The following is a 24,135-nucleotide window of genomic DNA, read 5'->3' as shown; positions in this document are numbered from 1 at the left end:
ACGCTGCTGAAATGAAACTGGTAGTCTACTTGCGTGGAGATAAAAGAAAAAGACGAAAACTTACATTAAGCATAAATTTGAATCAAAATCGAGTGCAACACCAGGAAAAAATGAAGTTTGCTTTAATTTATGATTCAGTAAATTTACCCCCGGTTAAGAACCCCTGTTTTAGACCAAAAGGTGGAAACATGCATACTGATGTCAATTTGTGTCGAAAAAAGCCAAGTTTTTCGCAAATGTCTAAACGAAGAAAGTTCAAAACCTTTTACAGAAATGTTCAGTTGCTGTTGGACCCGGCTAGTAGGAACACTTTCACAAAATTAAAAGTAAAACAGGCTAAAAATGCCACTTTTTGTTGGCGTCAGTATGTAGTTGAGTACCTTGGGTGGTCAAAAATATCAATAAAGAAAACAAAAAAAATTCAACATTTTTACCGATAAAACCTCAATTTAAAGTGCAGCAGTCCAAATATATTGTCACCCGGTACCGAAGTCGTTGTTTCAATAAATTGACTTGACCCTCATCCAAAACTTGGAATACTTGACGCCAGATTTAGTAAACTGATGTTCCACAAATTGCTTCTTTTGAAATTTGTAAAGAATTTGAAGTTTGTTTGCAGGTTTTGCACAAAAAATCAATTGATCGAAGATCGAACTGCACATCAAAACTCATATTTTCCAATTGTGTTTTATTATACAATTTGACGCTGTTCAGCAAAGTGTTTGGTACGACTCGGTAGCATAACTTTACAATTTAAAATTTAAAAAAAATTAGCAAAGATTAGTACAATCCAGTGTAAAAATATTGCAATTTTCTTTTGAGATGAAGCAGACACTTTGAGAGTATCTCCCCTGACAGCATCAATCGTTTTTTACATTAATTCAACGTCTACACACGTTGGATCAATATAAAATGCGATTGATTTGCTATCTCGGTAAAGAATGCACGATATCAGAAGACCAACATATTATGTAAAACTAAAAAGCATATGCCCATCACATATCATCGCACCAAGCCAGTCAATGTACACGATTACAAAGTTACTGGGTCTGATTTTCAACTTTCTACCAAGATGTCATGTTTTTGTAACCATGCAATGTTTTAATAAGCCGAACACCAGAATATGAAGTCGCTTGTGACGAAACAAAGCGTAGTGGCAAAGCTTACAACTTGACGAGCTGGGAGTCAAAATATCAGACATGACAGTATTTTTCTTGAAAACATTTTGCTTTTTTGTGCAAAAGTCTAAACGGCAGTCAGTGCTGAAAACGGCGCAGACCAAATGAAAAGTTTTGGACTTTTTCCGGATAAAACGTTTCTCAAATTTAGGACCATTGCTGGTCTATGTTATCTTGAAACCACTCGGGATCAGCGGCCTGTTTCAACGGCTGCTGAGCAATTGGCTCGCTGCCCCACTGGCCAGTGGTAGCCGAGGCAGCAGATTGATTCGGGCGTTTAGCATCGTCAGTGTCACCGAAGTTTGCCTTACGCTTGTTTCCAGCGAGGCCGCTTTTGTCACGACCTCGGTGCATGCCACTACCTCCTCCACCCCGGGAGCCACGGGCTCTTCCACGGCCTCCACCTCCTCGTCCTCTGGCGAACCCACCTCCATACATCCTGATAGGAGAAACACAATAAGCGTACAGAGTCTTGTAAATATTATTGTAGTAGAAATCAAAGTGTAGTTTGACATGAAGTCTGTTAAATGGCAAGAAAGCTTTCAACATAAAGTTTCTACTTTTGTGAGTAACCGCTTCTTTATAAACAACCCGTTGTACGATGAGCAATGATTTTAAACGATCATAAAGTCAACGAGGCATTCATAACTTCATGAAGCCATGTTTTCATGACAGACTCACCCCCTTGCTCCTCCTCTCATCATCCTTTGGCGTTGGAATCCTCCTCTCATTGGCGGCCCGAAGCCGTAGAGTTCGTCATATCCACCTCCAAACCCATATCCCATGTAGTCGGCAGTGAAAAAGTCATCCCCGTAACCACCTCCATAGCCTGCCATCATGTGAGGATTCCCAAAACCACCGCGAGCTCCGCGCCCACGCGGCACGTATTGATTTCTTTCCGCGAAGCCGGCCATTTCTCCTCTTCCTCCCATGCTAAAACATACAACACGTCAAGGAGATGACTGAGCCAGAAATATTCACTTTTCAAAAAATAAATTTGTCTTTTCCAAGCATAAACGCTATGTTTACGATCGACAGCAAGTTCGCTAAATATTAAGGCAGATTATGACAATGTCATACTATGATTGGTTCATCATCTTCCTTTCCATCTGCTTTTCTTTTCTCTTCTTGTCTACTGGTTTAGCAAGGCTAATCTCAATGGGCTCCCCTTCCAAGTTCAAACCGTTCAGTTCCTCCAACGCCTGGCAAAAAAATAGTTTAGCTTTGAAGATGACCCTTCTAATTAGTACGACCCACCAAGTGGCCCTTGTTTATATTGTTTCAACGACGCTAAACGTAGAAACGACGTAAAAACGATATCTTTTTATCTGAAAATTCATTGCATGCACGACAGTCGTTAATAACACACAAGACCTTTATTGCGTCGTCTCTTTCTTTGAAGTGAACAAAAGCGTAATCTTTGATTTTCTTTACTCGCTCTACGTCACCGTACGCGCTGAACGTCGTCTTGACGATTTCCTCGGTCGCTTTCACAGCCAGATTTTTAACGTATAAGACTTTAACCTGTAAAAGGTGACATAGATGTAACATCGCAACAAGTTGAAATACAGAAGTTAACATGTAAAAAACGAAACCCAAAATTTGCAACAGCTGTTTGGCGCTTTTGGCAATTGCCTGACAACATGCAGCATGATTGCACTACGTGTGTAAGATAGCTATATTGCTACACTTAATTACTTTTTTCGGTCTTGGAGAAGTGATGCAAGGCAGGGTCAACTCCAAGTGAGGTAAACTAATGACTGATATGAGTGTTTTCCTTGCAATTCAGTTTAGTTTATTTTTTCTTATAAACAACAAATTTCTCTATGGTTTAACAAAGCAAACTCTCTACCAAAGCTTTATTTTTTCTGCTGGAGAATAAACAAAAATAGAAACAACACAATAAACAAAAATAATTCGCACCGGCAAAGATGGCAGCAACAGACCAAAGTCAGCTGCCACCCGAACATATAAGCAAAACACAAAAATTAAGAAACATAATGCCGGTAGTTGACATAATACAGGGAAATAAAAAAAAACAAAGCATCATAAAGGCTATGTGCAAGAAGATAGGCTAAGCAGATGATATGCCTTAAGAGTGATTACCGTACAATTTTTTTAAACAGCTGTATATATATATTTAAATTCTAAAGTACTGTAAGATGATTCTTTTATTTCTTTTGGTATTTGGTTCCATAGTAACACTCTATTGAATCATAGCATCTTCTTACCAAAGTTTGATTTTATAGATGGCAAATATAAATTATTCTTTTTGTTTTGACGGGTGTTATACAGGCGAATTTCATTTTATTACATTAGCAAAGCAGCCAGCAAAGGCCCGTGGTAGCATTTTGTGCACATACTTGTAACATAAACTTTGATGTCTCCAACTTAATAATATCTTTAATTCTGAGCACCTTAAATTTACGGAATGGCCCGTTTCGGTAAGTCCGATCCCTTAACGGGGAATTTTTCAATTTTTTTTTTTTAAATTATCGGGTACCGTAGCCTAATTATCATTGCCGTTTTAGCGTTAGGGGTTAGAGGTTAGGAACTCACCGAATCGGACTCACCGAATAGTAGCAGACCCTTAAATTTATGATAAAAATAGTTGTACTTGTTGATCCTAGCAAAAATAGACACGATCGGACAAAGTTGTTCTGTACCACTCGAATTGGAGCAAGTAGTGTAGAATTTGCCCTTTTCCAGTTTATAAACGAGTATATATTGAATTTTGGAGTGAAACGAAGCATTGCTAATGGAGCAATGTATCTTTGCTCAAATATTATACCACAGACCTTTGCAAGCTGGTTTCTAAAATTAAGAATATGACTATACCATTGCAATCGTTCACCCAAAGTTAAACCAAGCTGGTTTATACTTTTCTTGCTTTCAATACTTTGGCCACTGATTGACAAAGTGCAAGACAGAGGTAGTGACAACAAGAAAGTTAGACTTTCATGTATCAGTGTTCAGCAACAATCGAGTTGCTGACTGGAGTCCCAATGGCACGCAAAACGCAACAGGCTTAGTACTGCTCGATGTTAATTGTTATGGTGACCGCTCAATCTAGTGCTGATGGCCAGGAAGAACTGTATCTCTCTACTACTAAGTGTCAGAACCAGTGAATAAACACGAGTTTTCACTATTGAACTGGATATAGTTGAACAGCAGATTGATGAAAGGGGTTGCTTACCTTTGACATGATCTCATCGGACGGCTGGTCGATCGGGTCTGCCCAATCCACAGAAACCGTATTATTGAAAGCCTTCACTTTCGATGAACTAAGCTTTCTTCGAGCCTGAACAGCACATAAAGGGTAGTTTGAAGTGCAATCCACATGTTGGAAAATTAATTAGTGCTAGTGAGCTGTTGTCAACAGTAAACTAAACACGCTACACTTATTGCAAAATCCCTTGTCGTTGTTAACTACCAATAACATAAACTTTCTCCCGGACACAATTTCATAGGTGAACGCTTGTTGAAACAAAATCAAGGTTTCTAGTACTTAACTTTATTCAAGCTCACTTATGCAGCAGACGAACCAACGCAACAATAAGACCGCTCAGTGCAAATCAAAAGATAAACATATGAAGCAAATAAATCAATAGGCCTACCAATACAAGAATCCCTTTAAGCTGGTTGCATTATAACGAGAACGACAAAATCAACTCAGGCGAGTAATTTTACGACAGACAGATACTGCAGAATCAGCTCTCAGAACAAGTCAGGTGAAGATGGTAAGAACAGTTTGTAGAAAAGCTATTCCAATCAGGAAAATGGTAAGTAGGTAATAAATATAGCACTATATTTGGCCACTTGGCCATCTGTTGTGAAGTTATACTCTTAAAGTTAGACTTCCTATTAAACACGTGCTCTGAGGAACCTATTAATAACCATACCGCAATGTAACAAGCTGAAGTGTTTCCATTAATAGTGACAATATTCATTTGGAAACAATTCATGCAAATAGGCAGACGTGGAAAGCAAAGTTTTTACATTGGATGTGCGAAAATAGACACAATTTTCTAGTCTTTAGCAAAGTTGAGCAAATGATCACTTTCCCTTTCAATGGTTGTAACCCAATTACAAAATTTCCGATTGCCTCAGTTGGAAGTCTCATTAACAGGCTTACCTGGGAAGCAGATTTGTGATCGTTGAACTCGAGGAAGCAAAAGCCACGGTTTTTCATTTTGTCTTCCGTTTGTAGGTATACGATGACGTCTTTCAATCCAGCTACAAATAATGACACATGTAACATCAGACGATTAAATTCTCCGTTTTTTTTCAATTAATGTGCTGGAATTGCAAGTGTAGACTGCTGAGTCGTAAAAAACAAGGAAGACCTAAAAAAACACTGAAATGGCAAGTTGAGGAGGAAAAAAGCAAAGTGGGCTTGACAAGAGAGGACGGGTTAGACAGATCGATGTGGAGGCAGGGTGTGAAGGCGATTGCGGCATTTGGAGGTGAATCCGGCCACCCTTGGTAACGGGGACATCGCCGGATTAAAAATGGACTACTACTACAACTACTAGGAGACCCCTTACACTGAAGGAGAGTCACTCGGTCGAACAATTAATTTGGAGACCGAAGGACTATCTCATGTACGGGGACCTTGACATTAAATTCCTCATCTCCAGTTGGTAAAAATCGTACTTGACAGACAAGTTAGACCAGTGGTTCCCAAGTGGGTTGCCGCGCACCTTGGAGGCATTAACGACTACGCCGCGATCTGAATGACGCAAACACAAATGACACCATCCTTAGGCCACAAGGCCCGAATGCTGCATAACATGAATGACGCGAGACTTGGTTGGCAGTAATTTTGCACTAACAAAATATAGATGAAGGCGCGCACTAATTGATTTGTTGCTTTTAATTTTAATGAACACGTTAGCAAAGAAATCTTACTAATCAGAAACGCCTGATAAACTCAAAGTGTAAGTCTGACTCCCCCCAGTTAATCTTCTTCCTAGCTGCTTCACCATTAAGTCTCGCGTCATTCATGTATTGCGGCATTCGTGTCTTGCGGTCTAGGGATGGAGGCATTCAGGCCGCGGCACTACGCCGAGTACGCTTCGGGTGCCAGTTACAAAACTCTGGGGTGCTGCGACCTATTTCTCATATTCATTTGTCTTCAAATGGTTAGCTAGGATCATCGCTGATAAAATTGTCATGTACCGTACGATTATTTTTGTTACATCATTAAGGGCAATGTTTGTCATAGCGTGTATACAGACCCACAAATTGTACAGACATTGACTGTGACATCACGTAGCCGCAACAATAGTAGAGAGCTACACTAAAAACTTGTGACAACGAATTACTACTGTATACACGCTATGACAAACATTGCCCTTAATGATGTAACAAAAATAATCGTACGGTACATGAAAATTTTATCAGCGATGATCCTAGCTAGGGTCTGCTACTATTCGGTGAGTCCGATTCGGTTAGTCTGATTCGGTGAGTTCCTAACCTCTAAACCCTAACCCCTAACCCTAAAACGGCAATGATAATTAGGCTACGGTACCCAATAATTTAAAAAAAAAAATTGAAAAAATCCCCCGTTAAGGGATCGGACTCACCGAATCGGACTCACCGAAACGGGCCATTCCGACAATTTGTATTGATCGTTGTCGTTTGTAGTTCAGTAGACGAATGCTGTGCATGGAAAGGTTTTTGCCTATTTTGACTGCTAAGGGAAGAGCAGTACCTATACTTAGTTTCTAACTGACTTCGAAATAACTAAACTTTATTTCTGTTATCAAGATGTCGTTGAATGTGGTATTTAACCTTCGGGTAAAATTGCTGGATTAGTATTATTATGTTGATTTCTGAAGGTGTTATTAATAATTCCCTTTCGCGAACTTGCCTACTTTTTTTCATATTGCATTGGACCTGACAGTCAAGTAGAAAAGCTATAAATGTCATTTTTTAAAGTCTTTGGAATGAAACAGTTTGTGGTTGCAACAACCTTTTGCATTCAACATAAAGATATACGACAATAAAGCATCTTTTTTATGACATCAAAAACATGATTTCTGCAAAAATCTGCAATCTGTCAGCTGGCATAAGTCTGATTACTGCATTAAGTTAAAAAAAAATTATTAGATACTAAATTCAGCATTTTGAAAACAATTATACGGTACGGTAAAACTGCAGGAAATAATAAAACTTGGAAAAATCTGATTTTAACACTACTCTAGCTTAAATGTATAAGTAAAAATTGCAATGTGCTCACTTGTTAATCCATCAAATTCAGTAAAAATTTCGTCTTTTGTTTTAGTTTTTGGAATTGAGCCGACAAATAGCCTGCAATTTGACTGGGAAACACAAACGCCAAGAAATTTTTTTGGTCGAATTTCATGATTGTCCCACTGAAAAATTTAGATTTTTATATGTTGTAGCATCACTCGAAGCACGCATTTGAGACGGTTATCAGTTTAAAAACAACAACCCGTACAATCGTGCATACCTTCTTGACACATTCCAAAGCAAAATCTTTATTTATGTAAGTTACAAAGCCAAAGCCACGATTTTGACCAGAGAGAGGATCCATCATCAGACGGAACCCCCATATAGTGCCGGCTTGTTCCAACAGTGGAACAAGTTCATCTTCAAATACATTCCTTGGTATACGACCAACAAACACCTAAAACATGAAGTTGAATGGAATTTTAGTCACAAAAAAAAAACAGCAAAGCATGAAATAAATCCAAAATAGTTAAAGTAACCTGAGTACAAACTCTAGCATTCATAGGCGCCTACCTATTTTTTTGGCCGTGGGGGCGAAAGCGTGTTTCATCAAGCAACGTAAATTCAGCAAAATGTCACGCAGATGGAGGATGACGTAATTATGTTGTCACACTAGGATTGCTTTTATTACCACACTCGGAGTTATCGCTACGTTCGATCTACCGTTAATTATTATAAACAAAACTTGACCACTTCGGTTAAGCAAACACATGCCATGCGTCTGCGTAAACTAGCGGTTGATGGACTGCGACTAAGCTAAGCACAACATAAAGTTTAGCAACGAACTAGATTTATTAGCATGAAACAAGAGACGAAAAGGTTTACTAAAAGGTATTGTCTGTAAATCGAATGACAATGTTTTGAAAATGGAATGCAAATACTAACTTGATCATACGCTTGAAAATATACCTGTTGAAAGTAAAATCATTCATGTTTACATCAGTTCTACTGTTCTACATCAGTTCTACTACAGTTCTAAAAATATCTACTGATTTTAAAGGTTTTGTTCCTCTGTACAAAACCTTTAAAATCAGTAGATATTTTTCGCTGAAATCTCCCGTTCCGCAGTCTCTTCGTTCCAACATTGTCTACAAATTCACTTGTTCGTGCGACACGAACATGACATACATAGGTATGTCCATTGTCCACAAGACACTTGGTAACAAGAGCAACGGAACACCTAAATTTAACAGACATCAATAAACACAGTGCAATCAAATACCACATTTATGACTGCAGTATTTGTTCCAACATCAAATTTACATTAGATTCATTCAAGATAATTCGCAACTGTCAATCAGAGTTTGAAACTAAAATTCAACGTCTGCAGACGTTAAATCAACGTAAAAATGACTGATTCTGTTGTCTGGTGTGGGGTTGTAGCATCCCTACTCGTTCTATTGATTATTATTTTCCGCAAAGCTGTTGCAATTTGCATTTAAAAAATGCTTTCCTGCTGCCGATCGCAAGTTCATCTGTTGTTTTATGTGTCAATACAGCATAAAAAGTTGCTCCCACGCAGAAATATGCGTGGGGGCCTGGCCTCCACGGCTTAGGCGCCTATGCTAGCATTGGAAATGAAGTACGACATTACAAGAAATTCATCAATTACCTGACACCCATTGCCTGGTTCTTCACCATCATAGACTTCTTTCGGAGGCGGGGCGCCATACTTGCGTTGACCTGTAGTTATATCTAATGGGTATTTTGTTCGCTCAAGAAGTTTCTGAAAAAATATTAAAAGATATATTACAATAGTACAAAGATATATTACAACAGTACAACACTTGCAATCAGGGTTGCCATCGACATGGATCCAAAAATAAGGACAACCGAAAAATTACATTAGCATTTAAAAAAACGTTTTCGGACATACTTTGTATTTATACGAGCCGTGTCATAATCACATTTCATACTTTTTGCGAAAAACAATACGCTCCAGCAACTTCTTGTTATTAGAAATTGCTTCATGGATCTCACGGCAGCTCAGGTATAGGTTTATCTGTACTTCCTCATAGCTGGGATTTGACTGTCATTTCACTAAGTCTGTTCCTTTCATTGGTCCACTGCGCCAAAACAAGAGAACACTCTTTCCACAAACGCATTCCTAACCGCAAGGGAGAAAATGATGCTAACCAGCTTGTAGAGCAGCGGAAAAGCGTTGTTTCTGATAGATCTTCATCCACTTGGCCTCAGGTTCATCCTTGCTGAACACATCATCTGAAATCTTCTTGAGCAGAGCGTTCACAGCTGAGACCTCATCGAACAGCTCATCTTTCATTGCCATTAGTGGATAAACTTGCTTCGCTAACCCCTTGACTTCCTCGTACTTGATTGCCTGATCTTTCAGCAGGGTTCAGCGGATGTGCATTGGATGCTTCTCAAATCGATACCACTTGTTGATAATTGATATATTCAATGGTTTAGAACTCCTGGAAGCTCGCTTTGAGAACCTTACTTACCTTAGCATACTCTTCATCGACTGTTCTTAGTGGTGCAGCTTCTGCAGGTGCAGCTCTGGAAACAATGCAGTTGACTTTTGCAGGAGTAACAGTGGTTTATTGAAGAGCAAGAGAGCGCTGTGGAGGAATGATACGATGATCAGTGACTCTTCTGATTTAAAGAAATCCTCAATATTCTTGGTGGATGTTTCCGTGAAAAAAAAGCGTTTTGAGTGGTTCCCAGAGATCAATCATTTGCTCGAGTAGGCTACAGCATCAAGTGTGGTCCATCGAGTTGGCGTGTGAGTTGGTAAAGTCAAGTAGTTGCTATCAAGCTCCTCACAGAAATGCTTGAGCCTCATCGCCCTACCAGTTTGGCTTTTGAAGTGGCTACGGTACCAATCTTCAGTACGATTGTTTCTATGTTAAGTGTGAGGCGCTCTGATCCCTTCTCTGCTGCATCATACAAAATATGAGCAGGGCAGCCGACTGGGATCAGATGCAATGTTTGCTCTTTGAGACGAGATGCTGTGATCCTCCAAAATTCAATGGTGCATTGTCGGCACAAAAGGATGACAGCTGTTTCATGTCTAGGCCATTCTCTTGAACAGAGGAGAGAATAAAGGTCGTGATCTGTGCCTAGGTATCGCCTGGAATTAACCACAGGTCAAGAAGATGCACCATTGCACCCGCACTCCAACTCTGGCGTTGAAGAATCTGATGACTGTAGGAAACTAATCAGACTAATTTTAGAATATTCTGCAACACCGGATACCAGAGGAAAACGATCGAAGTTCTGTAATTGTTGAAAATAAGACAAAATAAGGACGCAAGTCGAAAACAAGGACATTTCTTAGAAATAAGGACATTTAAGTTTTCTAAAACCTGGCCCTTTAAAATAAGAATGAAGGAATGAATGTTTAAATCTGATATATAGCCTACTAAACCAAATCGAAACAATCGTTTTAGTGCAGATAATGATCGAACCCAACCTTTATTGCATCTTCCGAAGGACAGAGTTTTGATGCATCACTGGCACTTCCATCCTTTTCTTGTTTCGCTTTTTGCCGATGAATTTTCATGACACCACATAAAAATGCGCTTTTATTTTGGACATGCTGAAAAGAGTTAAGTATATATCATGTGACGGGTTGGACTTAACAATCCATAGATAATACAGTGCACTCAACCAGTTAGAAAATCATATGTTAAGATGACATCATCACTTCATTGTCACAATGTCACCAACAAACCAAAATGACACTTTCTACATCAGGAACCACCAATAAATAATGATATGAAGTCACTTATCAAAAAGTATCATATCAAAAGAGCAAAACTAGTATCACTTAAGTTAAAGATGATTTTACCGCTACCTGAAGGTTTGAATCATTAAACTGCTTCAGAACAGCAAGGGCGCCTTCTTCATCTAACTCTTTTAAAGCTGCAATGGCTCGTTCATCAAGGTCAGAATATTGAACAAAATCTAAAAACAATTCATATAACGATTTTACATAACATCACTAGCTTACTGAATATAGGCTACTCAGTGTACGAAATATATAAAGCAATAATAAAAATAACAGTAATAACATAGGGCTACATTTACAGTGCAAACTATATTTGTGGGTGCTGGAAACAACAATGCTGATAAAATACTAAATTCAGTTATAATGTTCAGTAAAATAGAATGTTTTCAAATGAGTTTGAATTCGTTTAAATTTTCAACATCTTTAAAAAAATAACTAAATCATTTCAGCAGTAGGCAGCAACAACTGGGAAGCTGCAGTTGCCATATTGTGACTTACATGATGGATAAAATAATCAATTGCAAAAGGCACACAAAGCTCTGGTAGGCTAGAATGTATAAGTGTCAAGATGACGCAGCTCCAAACAATGAAAAATTGAAACTATATATATAGACTAATATGACTCCAAACCATAGTACCGTACTACACAAGTAGACATGAAACATATACAAAACATTACAGGGTTTCACTGCACGGAATGGCCCGTTTCGGTGAGTCCGATTCGGTGAGTCCGATCCCTTAACGGGGAATTTTTTCAATTTTTTTTTAAATTATTGGGTACCGTAGCCTAATTATCATTGCCGTTTTAGGGTTAGGGGTTAGAGGTTAGGAACTCACCGAATCAGACTCACTGAATCGGACTCACCGAATCGGACTCACCGAATAGTAGCAGACCCTTCACTGCAGCCATGCAGGACACAGGTTTTAAGCCGTCCACCATTTCATTTTTTCTCCTCTTTTGCTCCTTCTCTTACATGAGAGAAGGTATGCCAGGAGAGACGATATCTCTCACTTAAATTTCATTGTCTCTCCTGACGTATCTTCCCTTATGCAAAAAAGAAAAATAATGATTGAAAGAGAAAAAGTAAAATCGTGGGCAGCTTAACACCTGCAAGCCCCGAATTGTAATTAATTACACAAAGCAAGTTCTGCCGTATGACATTGACAAGACCAAGCTTGAATCATTCACAAACATTCTGGTAGATGTTTGACTTATAATGGATTGGATAGCCTACACAAAGCAACAACAGTGGCAGTCATCATTCCTATATGCCAAAAAGTATATAACTGTACCTTGTTTAAAAACATTATCCAATGCAACAGCTACAGCAATTGATAAGCCAGCATCTAATAATTTTTGGTAACTTGATGAGTGTTCATTATTGCTTGTTTCAGAAGCTGATGCATTTTCTATACTACCGGTACCATTCAAATCACTCATGTTAACTTTTTGAAATATAAATTCAATTTTTGTTTCTAAATCTGCAACAAGAAAAACAGTGATTTTAGAAAATAAACAATTTGGATGTTTATCAGAAATATATATCTACCATAACTTAGGTACAGTACGTAATTTGATTTAGAAAATGAAAAATTTGCATTGCAAGTTGTGGACACTTTTCAAATCAGGCGGAAAAATGTTGCAAAAATTCTAGCTTTCCATCACCTGCAACGGGTGGCAACGATGTCGTCCCCTGCCGATATCGTACCCTCGATGTCGTCCCCTCATACATCAGAATGCGCAGTCATTTACGCAGCCAGAAAAAGCTTCATATGCAGCGTCAATGCCCATGTCGTCCCGGGTGAGTGATTATGAATAACGTTGCCGAATAGATGTCATGTGCGGCGGGCTGTTGCATTTCAGCTCGAGCGTCAATGCGCGTGTTGTTCCCAGTGAGTGATTATGAATAACGCTCCCGAAAAGACTTCATATTCGCTGGGAATACGCTTTTTTGCTGAAGCATAGGCTACAAAAGCAGAATTGTGAAAGTAGGCTAGTATTACATTTTAAATACATGTATTTATTGTGGTGTTTGTTACGTTATTCTTTCAGTTTGGTACAACTTGTGGAATTAGTTGATGAACAAACAAAAAAACCCAGGCCTCGAAATTGAAGGCGGCAGCCGGCAATCAACCTACAAAAACCGACATTTTGTTCGCTAGGTCTCGACCTTCCGTCGACTGCATTTGTCCGCCATAAAGTTCTGAGAAAAAGTTCACACAAGCGGCCTTGTGAATAAAGTACTTTGCCACTTATAATCACAAAGGATTAGAAAGCACCCGATAAATCACAATACACACTGTTTAGTTCAGTTGTTTTTACTTCTGACCATCACAGCAAAAACAATACATGTCAACATAACAAAGGTCGAGAAAAAGGTAGAAGCGACAAAACACGAACGTTAAAACGTGCTTGTGATGGAAGAAGTTATTAAGTTGAAAGAAATTTGGCACGGTCGCAACACCTTCAGAAAAATTTAAGAAATGAAGGGAAAATAAAAAAAGAAAATAGTACAAAAAAAATCATGTTTAATGTCTATAAGTTAGTACTTTTGAATAGTTAAAATGATTAGTTTGGATCAACAAATGTGTGGCCTACAGCTTGGATTGAAAGGAAATTATCAGGTACCGTAGCTATCCCGACCAGCAGAAATTGCCGTTTTTACATCGTTTTAACGTCGCTAAACGTCGAAATTGTGTAGAAAAGAGAACTTTGCTGACTAGGATACGCTGAAACTGGGAAACATTCACAGAAGCCCTTTTAAGATCTAGAAAAACAGCGCCGGCCTTCTTTTTTGCCTCAAAGCAATCCTCGATGTCTTGGGTTAAGAGTGTGACCTGATCTACAGTGGATTGAAAACCGAAACCCAGCTTGCTCTTTTGGAAGGAGCGGGTCGATGATTCGGTTGACGTGTGCGACGTGCGTAGATCAGTCTTTCGAGGATCTTGAAAGGAACACAGAGGAGGGACATTGGACGATAACTCCTTGGGTCCTCTGGTGGCTTGTGAGGATTAGGGATCGCAACTACTAAAGCTCTTCTCCAGATTTTTGAAATTGTGAGGTGGTGCAGGCAGGAAGAGAGGAATCTACGTAACCAGGACTTTAGGGCATGGCCAGCATGGAGCACAAGCTCAGGGCAGATCTTATCGGGCCCTGGAGACTTGTGTGGTTTCACTAGGCGGAGGGTGGTGGTGAATTCCTCTGGGGTGAAGTCTCCAGAGATTGCTTCCTCTTGTGGTGTTTCCACTCACCAAAGGGCAAATACTTCCTTGGCAACAAGGCGGGATGCCTTGCGGTCCTTTGTCTTGTAGACCCCGTTCTGCACTAGCTGGGAAGCGATGGCATTAGCAGAAACGGGGCAATGACGAGGAGAGCTTGCTGAGCGCCCAGTGAGGTTGTTGACGATGCTCCATGCTTTGCGGCTTGAGTGTGAGAAGTTGATGGTTTGGACAGCTTCGTTCCATCTAGGGGTGTTCAATTTCGATTATTTGAATATAGTGTTGGGCAATATATCGAATTTTCGATACGATATCTTTTCAATATCGATATTTATTCCAATATCGTTCGATATTTTAACTATTACAGCCCTAACTCGTAGCTGCAAACCCCTACAAAAACGTTGCCGAGGCCAAACGGCAAAAGTTGAAATTGCCTCGGCAATTGCTGTGAACGTTTATTACGAAAAAAATTGTACCATAACATGTAAAACGAGAAGCAAAAAATATACTAAAGTAGTCTATCTCGACCGCACTGTTTGATTTGTTGTGATGTAATAATACCAAAAGTAGCGATGAAGCGAGCAACGCGATACGCACGCTGTTACGGTAATTCACGTTGAATAACTCATGGGGAGGAAAAGTAAATTAATTTTGGGTTGATTCAACGTTCGAGTCAGCACAAATCGATTTAATTTTCCAGGTGAGTTATATAGCGTAACAATGCCCATTGCCCAATAAGAAATTTACGTTTGTTTTACATTAATTCGACATCTAGCGACGTTGAATTATTATAAAATAACGTTATATTGCTCAACCAAGTACCGGTAACAAATTAATCCCTGCGAGAAGATTGCCTCGATTTACGTTTGCACTAACATAATTTCGGCACAATTGGGATACTGCGAGCAACATAAAGTCTGTTTGATGAAGAACTAGATGTCAGAATCGGAATCATCAGATGCTGTATCGGAGGATGAGGTTGTCGTGTCATCACTGGAATCGGACACATCAAGACGCTCATCGCTTGGCTGTAAATCTACACTGTCTTCGCCGTTCGCAATGCAGCGTCCACGTTTTGCCGCTTTCGTGTTTTGATACCCATCCACACGCCTTTTTTGCAAAGCTCCATCAGGGTGTTGACTAAGGAGCAAATGTATGGCTGTGGCATAACGACTGGCAGGAATGTCTAACCCTAACCTTACAAGCGCTCGTGTAGCCTCGGCATTTTTATTGCCGACGCTAATGCGCCATTCATGCATCTGCGTTGGCAATTGCCGACACTAATTTCGAAGACTGAGAAACTATTTTCTTAATTAGAACAAAAATATCGAAAAGTATCGAAATATCAAGTATTTTTTCAAATATCGTATCGTTTTGTTTTTTTTAATATCGCCCAACACTATTTGAATATTCGAAATTCAGTTTATTTTCGATTTCCGAATTTCGATTTCGAATATCACAACTATTCACCACACTGCAAAATGTGATTTTATTGAAAGAAACGAGATGAAAATTCGCTAGAAAACGCGAAAAAAAGCGATAAAAATTTGCGAAAAAAGAACACAAAATAACGTCTACAGCTCCAGGCCCATGTTGGTGTTTAAGAACACAAGCGACATGGTCACCCATCAGTCGGGATCTCAGCTTCGTGACGGTCAGGCCAGCTTTTGAAAACGATCGCTCCGCTGAAGCCGAGGTCGCTGGGATCCCAAACACTTCAAGTTCATTTTCACAGCGAGCGATTCATTGCCGCGTCATTTCAATGCAGAGGTTTCGACTTGAAAGCGACATTGAGTATGTTTTCAAGCGCATAAAGCTAAACGCACACTCCGTCTACGTAGCAAATTATGTTGTTTTTTGGGTGTATTCAACATCTGATGACATTGAATCGACACAAAATGGTAGATTTTTGCTATGTCCCAGGCAGCAAAATCAGTCATTTTTACATTGATTCAATGTCTGCAGACATTAAATCAATGTAAAAATGACAGATTTTGTTGTCTGTTGTTGGATTGTAGCATCGCAACTCGTTCTAGTGATTATTTATCGCGAAGCTGTTGCGGTTTGCATTCAAAATGTGTTTTCCTGCTGCCGATCGCTAATTTATCTATTGTTCTATGTATTAATACAGCATAAAAAGTTGCCCCCACACAGAAATATGCGTGGGAGCCTGGCCCCCACGCAGGCCTGTGGCCAGCCGGGGGCCTTGCCCCCCCTGGCATCATCTCAACATTCTCGAGCAACAGCTACAATTATAATGATTTTGCCCATTTAAATTTTTTTGGCCCCCCCTAAAAAAAAGTTGACTCCCCCCTTGCTCTGCGGCCTGGCTACGGCCCTGCCCCACGGCTTAGGCGCCTATGGATTCGGTAAAAAATGGATAAAACTGCGACAAAGCTCAGCTTACACTTTCTGCTATTGCACAACCTAGCTATCTTCATTCTTGAGAGAAATTTGTGAAACTTGGCATTAAAAATGCCAACCTGGCATCCCTGGTGCAGGACTGGCCGTTGGACCCGCAAGAGCGTGTGATAGTCACGTGATCGACGATGCGCATGCGTCGAAGTCTTTTTTCGCTTGCAAAATGTGACAAGACAGATTTTGCGCCACTTGAGTTACTTTCAACCTCGTTCAGCTGAAAGGGCGGCTATAATTTCGAATATGTCCGATACGAAAAACGAATTTCGAATATCACCTTGATCGAAATCGAAATTGAACACCCCCAGTTCCATCGCTCAAGTTTCTTTGTGTCCAGCCGCTCAAGTAGTCTGGTGGCGGCGGTGTTAGAAGCAGCGCCACTTGTGGCGCTTAAGTAGGAGCAATAGAGAGCGTCACACTCAGAGTCCCAGCATGGTGTATAGCTGGTTCGATGGCCACGGGGTATTGTGGCCTTTGCCGCAGTTATGATGGCATTGCAGAAGTCCTGGTATGCCTCGTCTGTGTTGCATGTTTCAGGTGATGGTAACTTTGCAGCAGACTTATTGGTCAGGAGGCTGTATTGATTCCAATCGGCTTTTTTGAAGTTCCATCGCTTCATCGGTGAACTCGGGACAGGAGCCACAAGTTTTGGGGCAATGACGAGGGACGGCCGGTGTTGGGACCGCGGGAACTTCTCAAGCACACGTCTGTCTGGAAGAGAGCTGTCGACACTCGCAAAGGCCAAGTCAGGGCTTGTCCCTGTTCCCCAGCGGCCGGAGTGGAAACTGGCTGGTTCCTTTGGGTTGAATAAAAGGGCAAGATGGTTTGTAGAGGCCCAGTCAGCCAGCAATTCTCTGTCGCTGCTTGTGTTGTTGTAGCCCCAGTAGATGTGCTGGCAGTTGAAATCGCCAGCGTAGAGACTGGGGGAGGGAAACGTTGGAAGGGATGGTGGCAACATTCGCGAGGGTGGGGGCTTGTAGATGTTGACGATGTTGTAGTTTGAGATACAAATGCACACCCACTCAATCTCAGCATCAATAGGAGATTGGTCGACAAAGGTCCACTTTAGGCTCTCATGCACAAACGTGGCAATGCCGTGCTTCCTGCTTCTTTTGCTTTCCTGCTGCTTTTGAAGAGACTTTTCAAAAGGTAAGACACAGCAATTTCAAAAATTCGATTTTGAGGACCACCCTAACGACTAGTTGTCACTATTCAATAGCGTTATTCGTTGCTTTCTGAAAGCTCATACCCATTCCTTTTAAAAATAAATATTGAATGCGCGGTATTCCTTGCTTTTTTATGCAAGCAACAAAATCATTACGGTATTCGTTTTTCACTAATCGATATTTAGGAGAACTGCTGAATCATTTTTTGTTGTTCATTTACTTCGTCATCAAAACGAATTTACGAGATTTAGTTTTCGGATTACTATCCGAACTAGTCCCCTTCCGATTTTCGAACTTTCAAGGATTAAGGAAAATTTTGCGGCAACACAGTTCAGAAACACCATGCCAGTGAGAGTCGTTAACAGTGTTGCCAGCCTTGTGGTTTTCCTACCAGCTTGGGCTTGTTTTTTTACGAATTTGCGTATTTTTTTGAGTTTGCGAGTTCCTTGTTTTTGGGCTTGTTGTTTGGCCAGTCAAACTTTTTTTAACTTGTTTTTGACACTGAAATTGCGAGGATTTTATTGTAGTCAACTTTGGATGTATCCTTCAGGCCTCGAAATTCACGGCGGACACCGCGGACATGTCCGCCGTCACAGCATGTGATGTCCGCGGGAAGTACCATCTAGATCGGTCATATTTGTCCCCGAGAAATAACACAGAAACTAGCGATACAAATCGTCATCGTATAGCACGAACAATTGTTGCGATTGCGAGAATATAATTTCTAGCGTGCATCTAGAAAATGTGAATTACTGTATCCCTTAGATTCCATTCAAGCAGAAAAACTTTCGATTTTTACGTTGCTTTAACGATTGATGACATTGAATCAGCGTAACAAAGGTGAATTCTTCGCTAAGAATCGATGGGAGCACGCGCAACTTAGTTCCAGTCTTACGTCACAATGTCTGGCTTTGATCTCCGAGTAATGTTGATAAGGCAAGGTTCGTTAGAAAATTAGATTATACGAGTAGGCTATTACAGCACGATGCAGCAAAATTTGTTAAGTTTTGGTATTACAGTAAGAAAGAAAAAGCCCGTGGAAAATTGACTTTCGCTCACATAACACGCAAGAATATACCTAAAGAAAAATTCCCAGTGAAAATTTGCACAGCAGAAAATAGTAGCGTTAGTGTAGAAGTTTCCCGACTCGTGCCCAGAGCATTGTGACGCAAAAATCCACACGACCTCGTTCGGTGGAAGTTAATCAGTTATGCGGCGTATTGCAGCTACACGGCGCTTTGACTCTCCAAGCGCACCTCGTTGGTCTGACGAAAACCTTCGCTGAAATTTTAAAAAGCCTTCTAAACCGTAGCCATAGTTTTTGTTAACGTTTTTGAAATTTGTTTTCGTTGACGGCGGACAAACGTGTCCGGTCTGAACAGCTATCTCGGCGGACAAATTAAGTCTTACGGCGAACACACCAGTTTTAGCGTCGATCGTCATGCTTAATCACTTTATTTAGATAATTCAAAAATGTCGAATAGGAAACTCGCCGAATCGGACTAGCCGAATCGGACTCGCCGAATCGGACTTGCCGAAACGGGCCATTCCGATCCCCTCCAGTGCTGCTGCTGAAAGGCTACTCTCCTTTGGGAAGGACATTTTGAAGCCAAAGCAAGCTGGACTTAACAATTAACATTTTGAAATACTGATGTTTGTGAAAAGAAATTGATGTTTTGCCTCTTTGTTCATTGTAGATACGTACCCGACGGGTGCAACCTAGTTCGTACCTTGAACCATTCGTACAGTCAGTTCGTACCCTGAAAAGATCGAGAGAAAAAATTAAAAAAAGCCGAAGTCGCTGATCGCAGTTTAATAGCACAAAGCCGAAGTCGCTGATCGGAGTTTCCCAAAACAATTTGACACAAACTCGAGGGTTAGCGGAAACTGTGGTTAGCGGAAATTGCGAAACTGCCGGAAAATGTTTGTGGAAAATGTTTGTGGAAAATGCGATCAGCGAGGGTTAGGGTTAGAGCATAGATTACTCTATGGTTAAAGTTAGGGTAAGCGGAAACTGCGGAAAAATGTTTGCGGAAGCTGTGATCAGCGAGGGTTAGAGGCTAGAGCACAGATCACTTTATGGTTAGGGTAAAAGTTAGCGGAAACTGCGGAAAAATATTTGCGGAAACTGCAATCAGCAAGGGTGAGGGTTAGAGCATAGATTACTCTATGGTTAGAGTTAGGGTAAGCGGAAACTGCGGTTAGCGGAAACTGCGGAAAATGTTTGCGGAAACTGCGATCAGCGAGGGTTAGAGCAAAGATTACTCTATGGTTAGGGTAAAAGCGGAAACTGCAGAAAAATGTTTGTGGAAACTGCGATCAGCGAGGGTTAGGGTTAGAGCATAGATTACTCTATGGTTAGAAATTAGAATTAGGGTAAGGGGTAACGGAAACTGCGGAAAAAAATTTGTGGAAACTGCGATCAGCGAGGGTTAAGGTTAGAGCATAGATTACTCTATGGTTAGGGTTAGCGGAAACTGCGGAAAAATGTTTGCGGAAACTGCGATCAGCGGACTTCGGCTTTGAGCTAATTTTTCTCACGATCTTTTCAGGGGAAAAATTTTAAAATGATTGCGGAAACTGCGATCAGCGACTTTGGCTTTTTTAATTTTTTCTCTCGATCTTTTCAAGGTACGAACTGTTCATGGTACGAACGAATGCCACCGATATCGTCCCCTGAACACATCGTCCCACCGATATCGTCCCAGGTCGATATCGTCCCCATGTCGATATCGTCCCTTGAGAACAGTGTTGCCAGAACCTCAACTTTTGCCTATTTAACAATGCACTCAATGTAGGTAAAAATCCAAAAAAATATCGTAAAAAAATCGTAAAAAAAATCCGTCGGTTCCCCCACATGTCAAAATTGCCTAATTTTCGTCATATATCAACTTACGTACCTTTTTATTAGAACATATGATGCAATACCAATACTCCAACTTCGTTGTTTCTTTTACTAAACTGCGGTACATATTCCGTGATATTCCTGTTTTACAGATACGATGCTGCCATTTCTGACATGAGTCGCATTGGAGTGCTTCTTGTCGAGGACGAACAGAGTTAGAACAGACAGGGCAAATATCTGACATTTCGGCGAGTAGTTGTCGAACGATTGAAACCGATTTTAATAAAGTGTAGTAGGTAGATCCACAGCTTTTTATAAGGATGTCTCGCCCGTTTTTTTCAAGCTAAAATAATTAACACAGCTTCGTGTCTTTTTTCACACTAGGTGCCAGACAACCAGATGTAATTAAAATAGATCCACACAAAAGCATTGCGATCTCACCAGGGATTATTCTGCTTAGTTTGCCTGCAATTACACATTTTTCTCTATGATTTGGCACCTAATTCTTTGTTTTAGCTTGGAAAAGAGGTTGCTTTGTTGAACAATTCATAAACAGGACTACTATGTTTCTTTTTCGATAGTAGGACCAGAGGTGCGCAACCTTTTTGCTATTGCCGGCCGCATTCAAATTAATTCTGCAAAACACGGCTGCTAGAGAGTTTTAAACGGGATTTTTTAATTTGCGTTATTTAAGAGAAGAATTTATTCGTTAATATTTACTAAACTTATCATACTTATACGGTTATACCTAATAGTGCTATGAAATATCAAACACTTTTGAAATGAATTTATTCCGTCTGCGACATTGCAACTAGTGACTCCCTTGATTTTGCATATGAGAAGATAAAATTGCTAAGTTGGGAACCTCGCGAGATACAGTCGTACTTGAGACTCCAGGTTTCCGTCCAACAATCGCGTTCGGTAGGCTACGGTACTCCTTTTTCAGGTACTACTTGTGAAAAGGCAGACTCGCACACATAGCCTAAGACTAAGTGCTTCCGAAAAGAACAAAAGTTTCTCTTGTCAATTCTCGCAACATTGGATAATCAAGTGCACTTTTCACATTTTCGACACAGGTTTTCCTTGACTCGTCTAATTTTGCGTAATTGTGTGACATATGACGACGAAAATGCTGCTTTGCATTATCTCCTTAAACAGTTTTAACTACGGTACTTGACTGCATATTAGACACATCATAGCATGCGCTGCCGGCTCGATCATGAAATAATCCAACTTCCATTTGGAATTGAATACCCTTTTCTCCTCTGCTAGTGTTCTTTTTCTTTTTAAAGACTTAATGCAATGTAGGCTAATGTTACAAAGAAATTGTGTTGAGGAAAAGTTTTGTCTCTAAACGATTTTAACAATACAGCCTAGCCTGCAAAAACTTATGATGAAAATGTTTTTCAAGCTCTAAAATTTGAAATTTTATATAGGCCTATAATTACAAGGGTATCCAGTGGTTCTAGATATCTCTGTAGCCTATATTTAAAATACATTTCATTTTTTTAATAAAATAATTTTTTCATTTCAATAACAGGGCACGGCCGCCTATACATGCTTATGAAATTACGTGTTAACGGCGGCATAATTATTCATCGACGGCCGCAGGTTGAACACCGTTGGTATATAGACTACCATAGCTATATTCATAATTAAACCTTTAAAATAGCTGTGGTTTCAAGTGGACGGGGCGGCATTGCTCAACATTTTACTGGAATAGGCCTAAGTCAGACTTGGACAACTAGATAATTCTAGTTGTCTAATTCGATGAATGAAAGAGTAAAATGTTGGTGATGCTAATTCCAATTTAATCTGATAAAAACTTGTTTACTCTAGTTCTAGTTTTAATCTAATCTCCGGTTTTGCTAAAAATTTTACTTTGTCCAGCAGTGTTTTTTAGCAAAAGAAAGGGAACTACGCTCTTATCAACTTCATGCAAGTAAAATGCAATAAAACGATCAAGATTAAAGTGTCACTCTATCGCTTGAGCAGCGAAGTCTTTAAAAACTCGATTAATTCACCTACATCACAATGTGTAGCCTACTATGTCCACATAAAAATAATAATGTTTGTATTTATATAGCGCTGTATCCATCGCAGAATGCGTTGCTCCTCAACGCACAGAAGAATTAAAGCAGTGTTTGTTAAATTTTATTTACAGTTCGAAATTCAATACGTCTAGCTTTCATTGATGTAAATCCATAAATTATATCGTCAAAAGGTAAGGTCTCGACTAAATCACTTTCAATGAACAGTATTGCTAGCGCAGATAGCCTGCTCCTCCCATAGTCGATCTTAAGCAAGATTTCATCAACTTAGGTTTTAAAAAACTTCTTTCACAGCTTGCGATATAAAAGGCAACGGTGAGGTCACACATGAAGATGAAGGAATCCAGTCTATCTACCACAGACAGGTGGTAAAGGTGACAGTTACTCGATGACCTCACGGTCTCTTCTTGTCTCCACGCAAAAGTGAAATAAAATGAAAACTTATCTAAACTTAACTATACCGAAGCTAAATTGACAGAGCATTGTTATAGCGCACAAGTAACAGCAGACATTCTATTATGACTTCAACAGCATGAGTAGCCTATCATTATACAGTCACAAATACCACATAATGAGTCACAATCTAAAAAAGTTGCAAAGTAGTTTAGAGGCATAACTTGTGTAATTTTTTGGCTTCACTTGATCAGTGTTAACTTAGGTCGTTTAAGTCTGAGTCTCTTTGAAAATAAGTTAATGTGACTGTCTTTGTTCGTTTAAAACATTCTCACATTTTGCAGCCCTTCAGCAACATGCCGCCCCTGGATTTATCCACAAGATCCATTGGGTAGCTACGCCGCTGCTTCAAACTGTGGTTTCCGAATTTCACTGCGCTATGGGTGACCTTTTGAATTTGTCTGGGCAACGTAGTGTGACTATCAAAAAGCCAAACCATCAACTGCGTGACAATGTTTTTATTTGGAGAAGCACTTAATACCTAAAGGGCCATTTCACTGGCACCAATTTGCACATTTAAACAACAATAATAATTAATCGTCCATGCCAAAACTAATCTGCGTTTTATCTTACCTAAATGTAGACCAACACCAAGCAGAAGTAATTAGCTTGATTTTTCTGTAGACCTAGGCCTGGAGTTTAGGATTTTATTTTTAATTTTATATAAAACTGGTTTTGTTATAATTTGAAGAGAGAAATTTAGTGTATTTGAATGCTTGATTTGTTAATTTGGTGTAACTTTACAGAAAAGATTGTTTGTACACGGTATCAGGGATGTAGCCCAGCCTTAGGCTTA

The 24,135-nt window shown here is 39.9% G+C and overlaps 1 protein-coding gene across 1 annotated transcript; it reads right to left on the bottom strand.

Annotated features, from left to right (window-relative positions):
- Positions 1–673: 673 nt before the first annotated feature.
- Positions 674–12,665, bottom strand: LOC145776611 (heterogeneous nuclear ribonucleoprotein Q-like). Its single transcript, XM_082587842.1, has 12 exons — positions 12,481–12,665; positions 11,254–11,363; positions 10,870–10,995; positions 9,049–9,162; positions 7,657–7,833; positions 7,423–7,558; positions 5,314–5,414; positions 4,375–4,479; positions 2,553–2,702; positions 2,259–2,380; positions 1,860–2,111; positions 674–1,617 (listed from the first exon to the last, which is right to left on the bottom strand). The coding sequence occupies exons 1-12, from the start codon at positions 12,626–12,628 to the stop codon at positions 1,326–1,328; spliced, it is 1,833 nt and encodes a 610-aa protein (XP_082443968.1). The 5' UTR covers positions 12,629–12,665; the 3' UTR covers positions 674–1,325.
- Positions 12,666–24,135: the final 11,470 nt, after the last annotated feature.

The sequence above is a fragment of the Aplidium turbinatum genome, chromosome 9, assembly GCF_918807975.1.
Source record: "Aplidium turbinatum chromosome 9, kaAplTurb1.1, whole genome shotgun sequence".
In the NCBI taxonomy this organism is placed as follows: Eukaryota; Metazoa; Chordata; class Ascidiacea; order Aplousobranchia; family Polyclinidae; genus Aplidium; species Aplidium turbinatum.
This window is presented reverse-complemented; position numbering and strand designations above follow the sequence as displayed.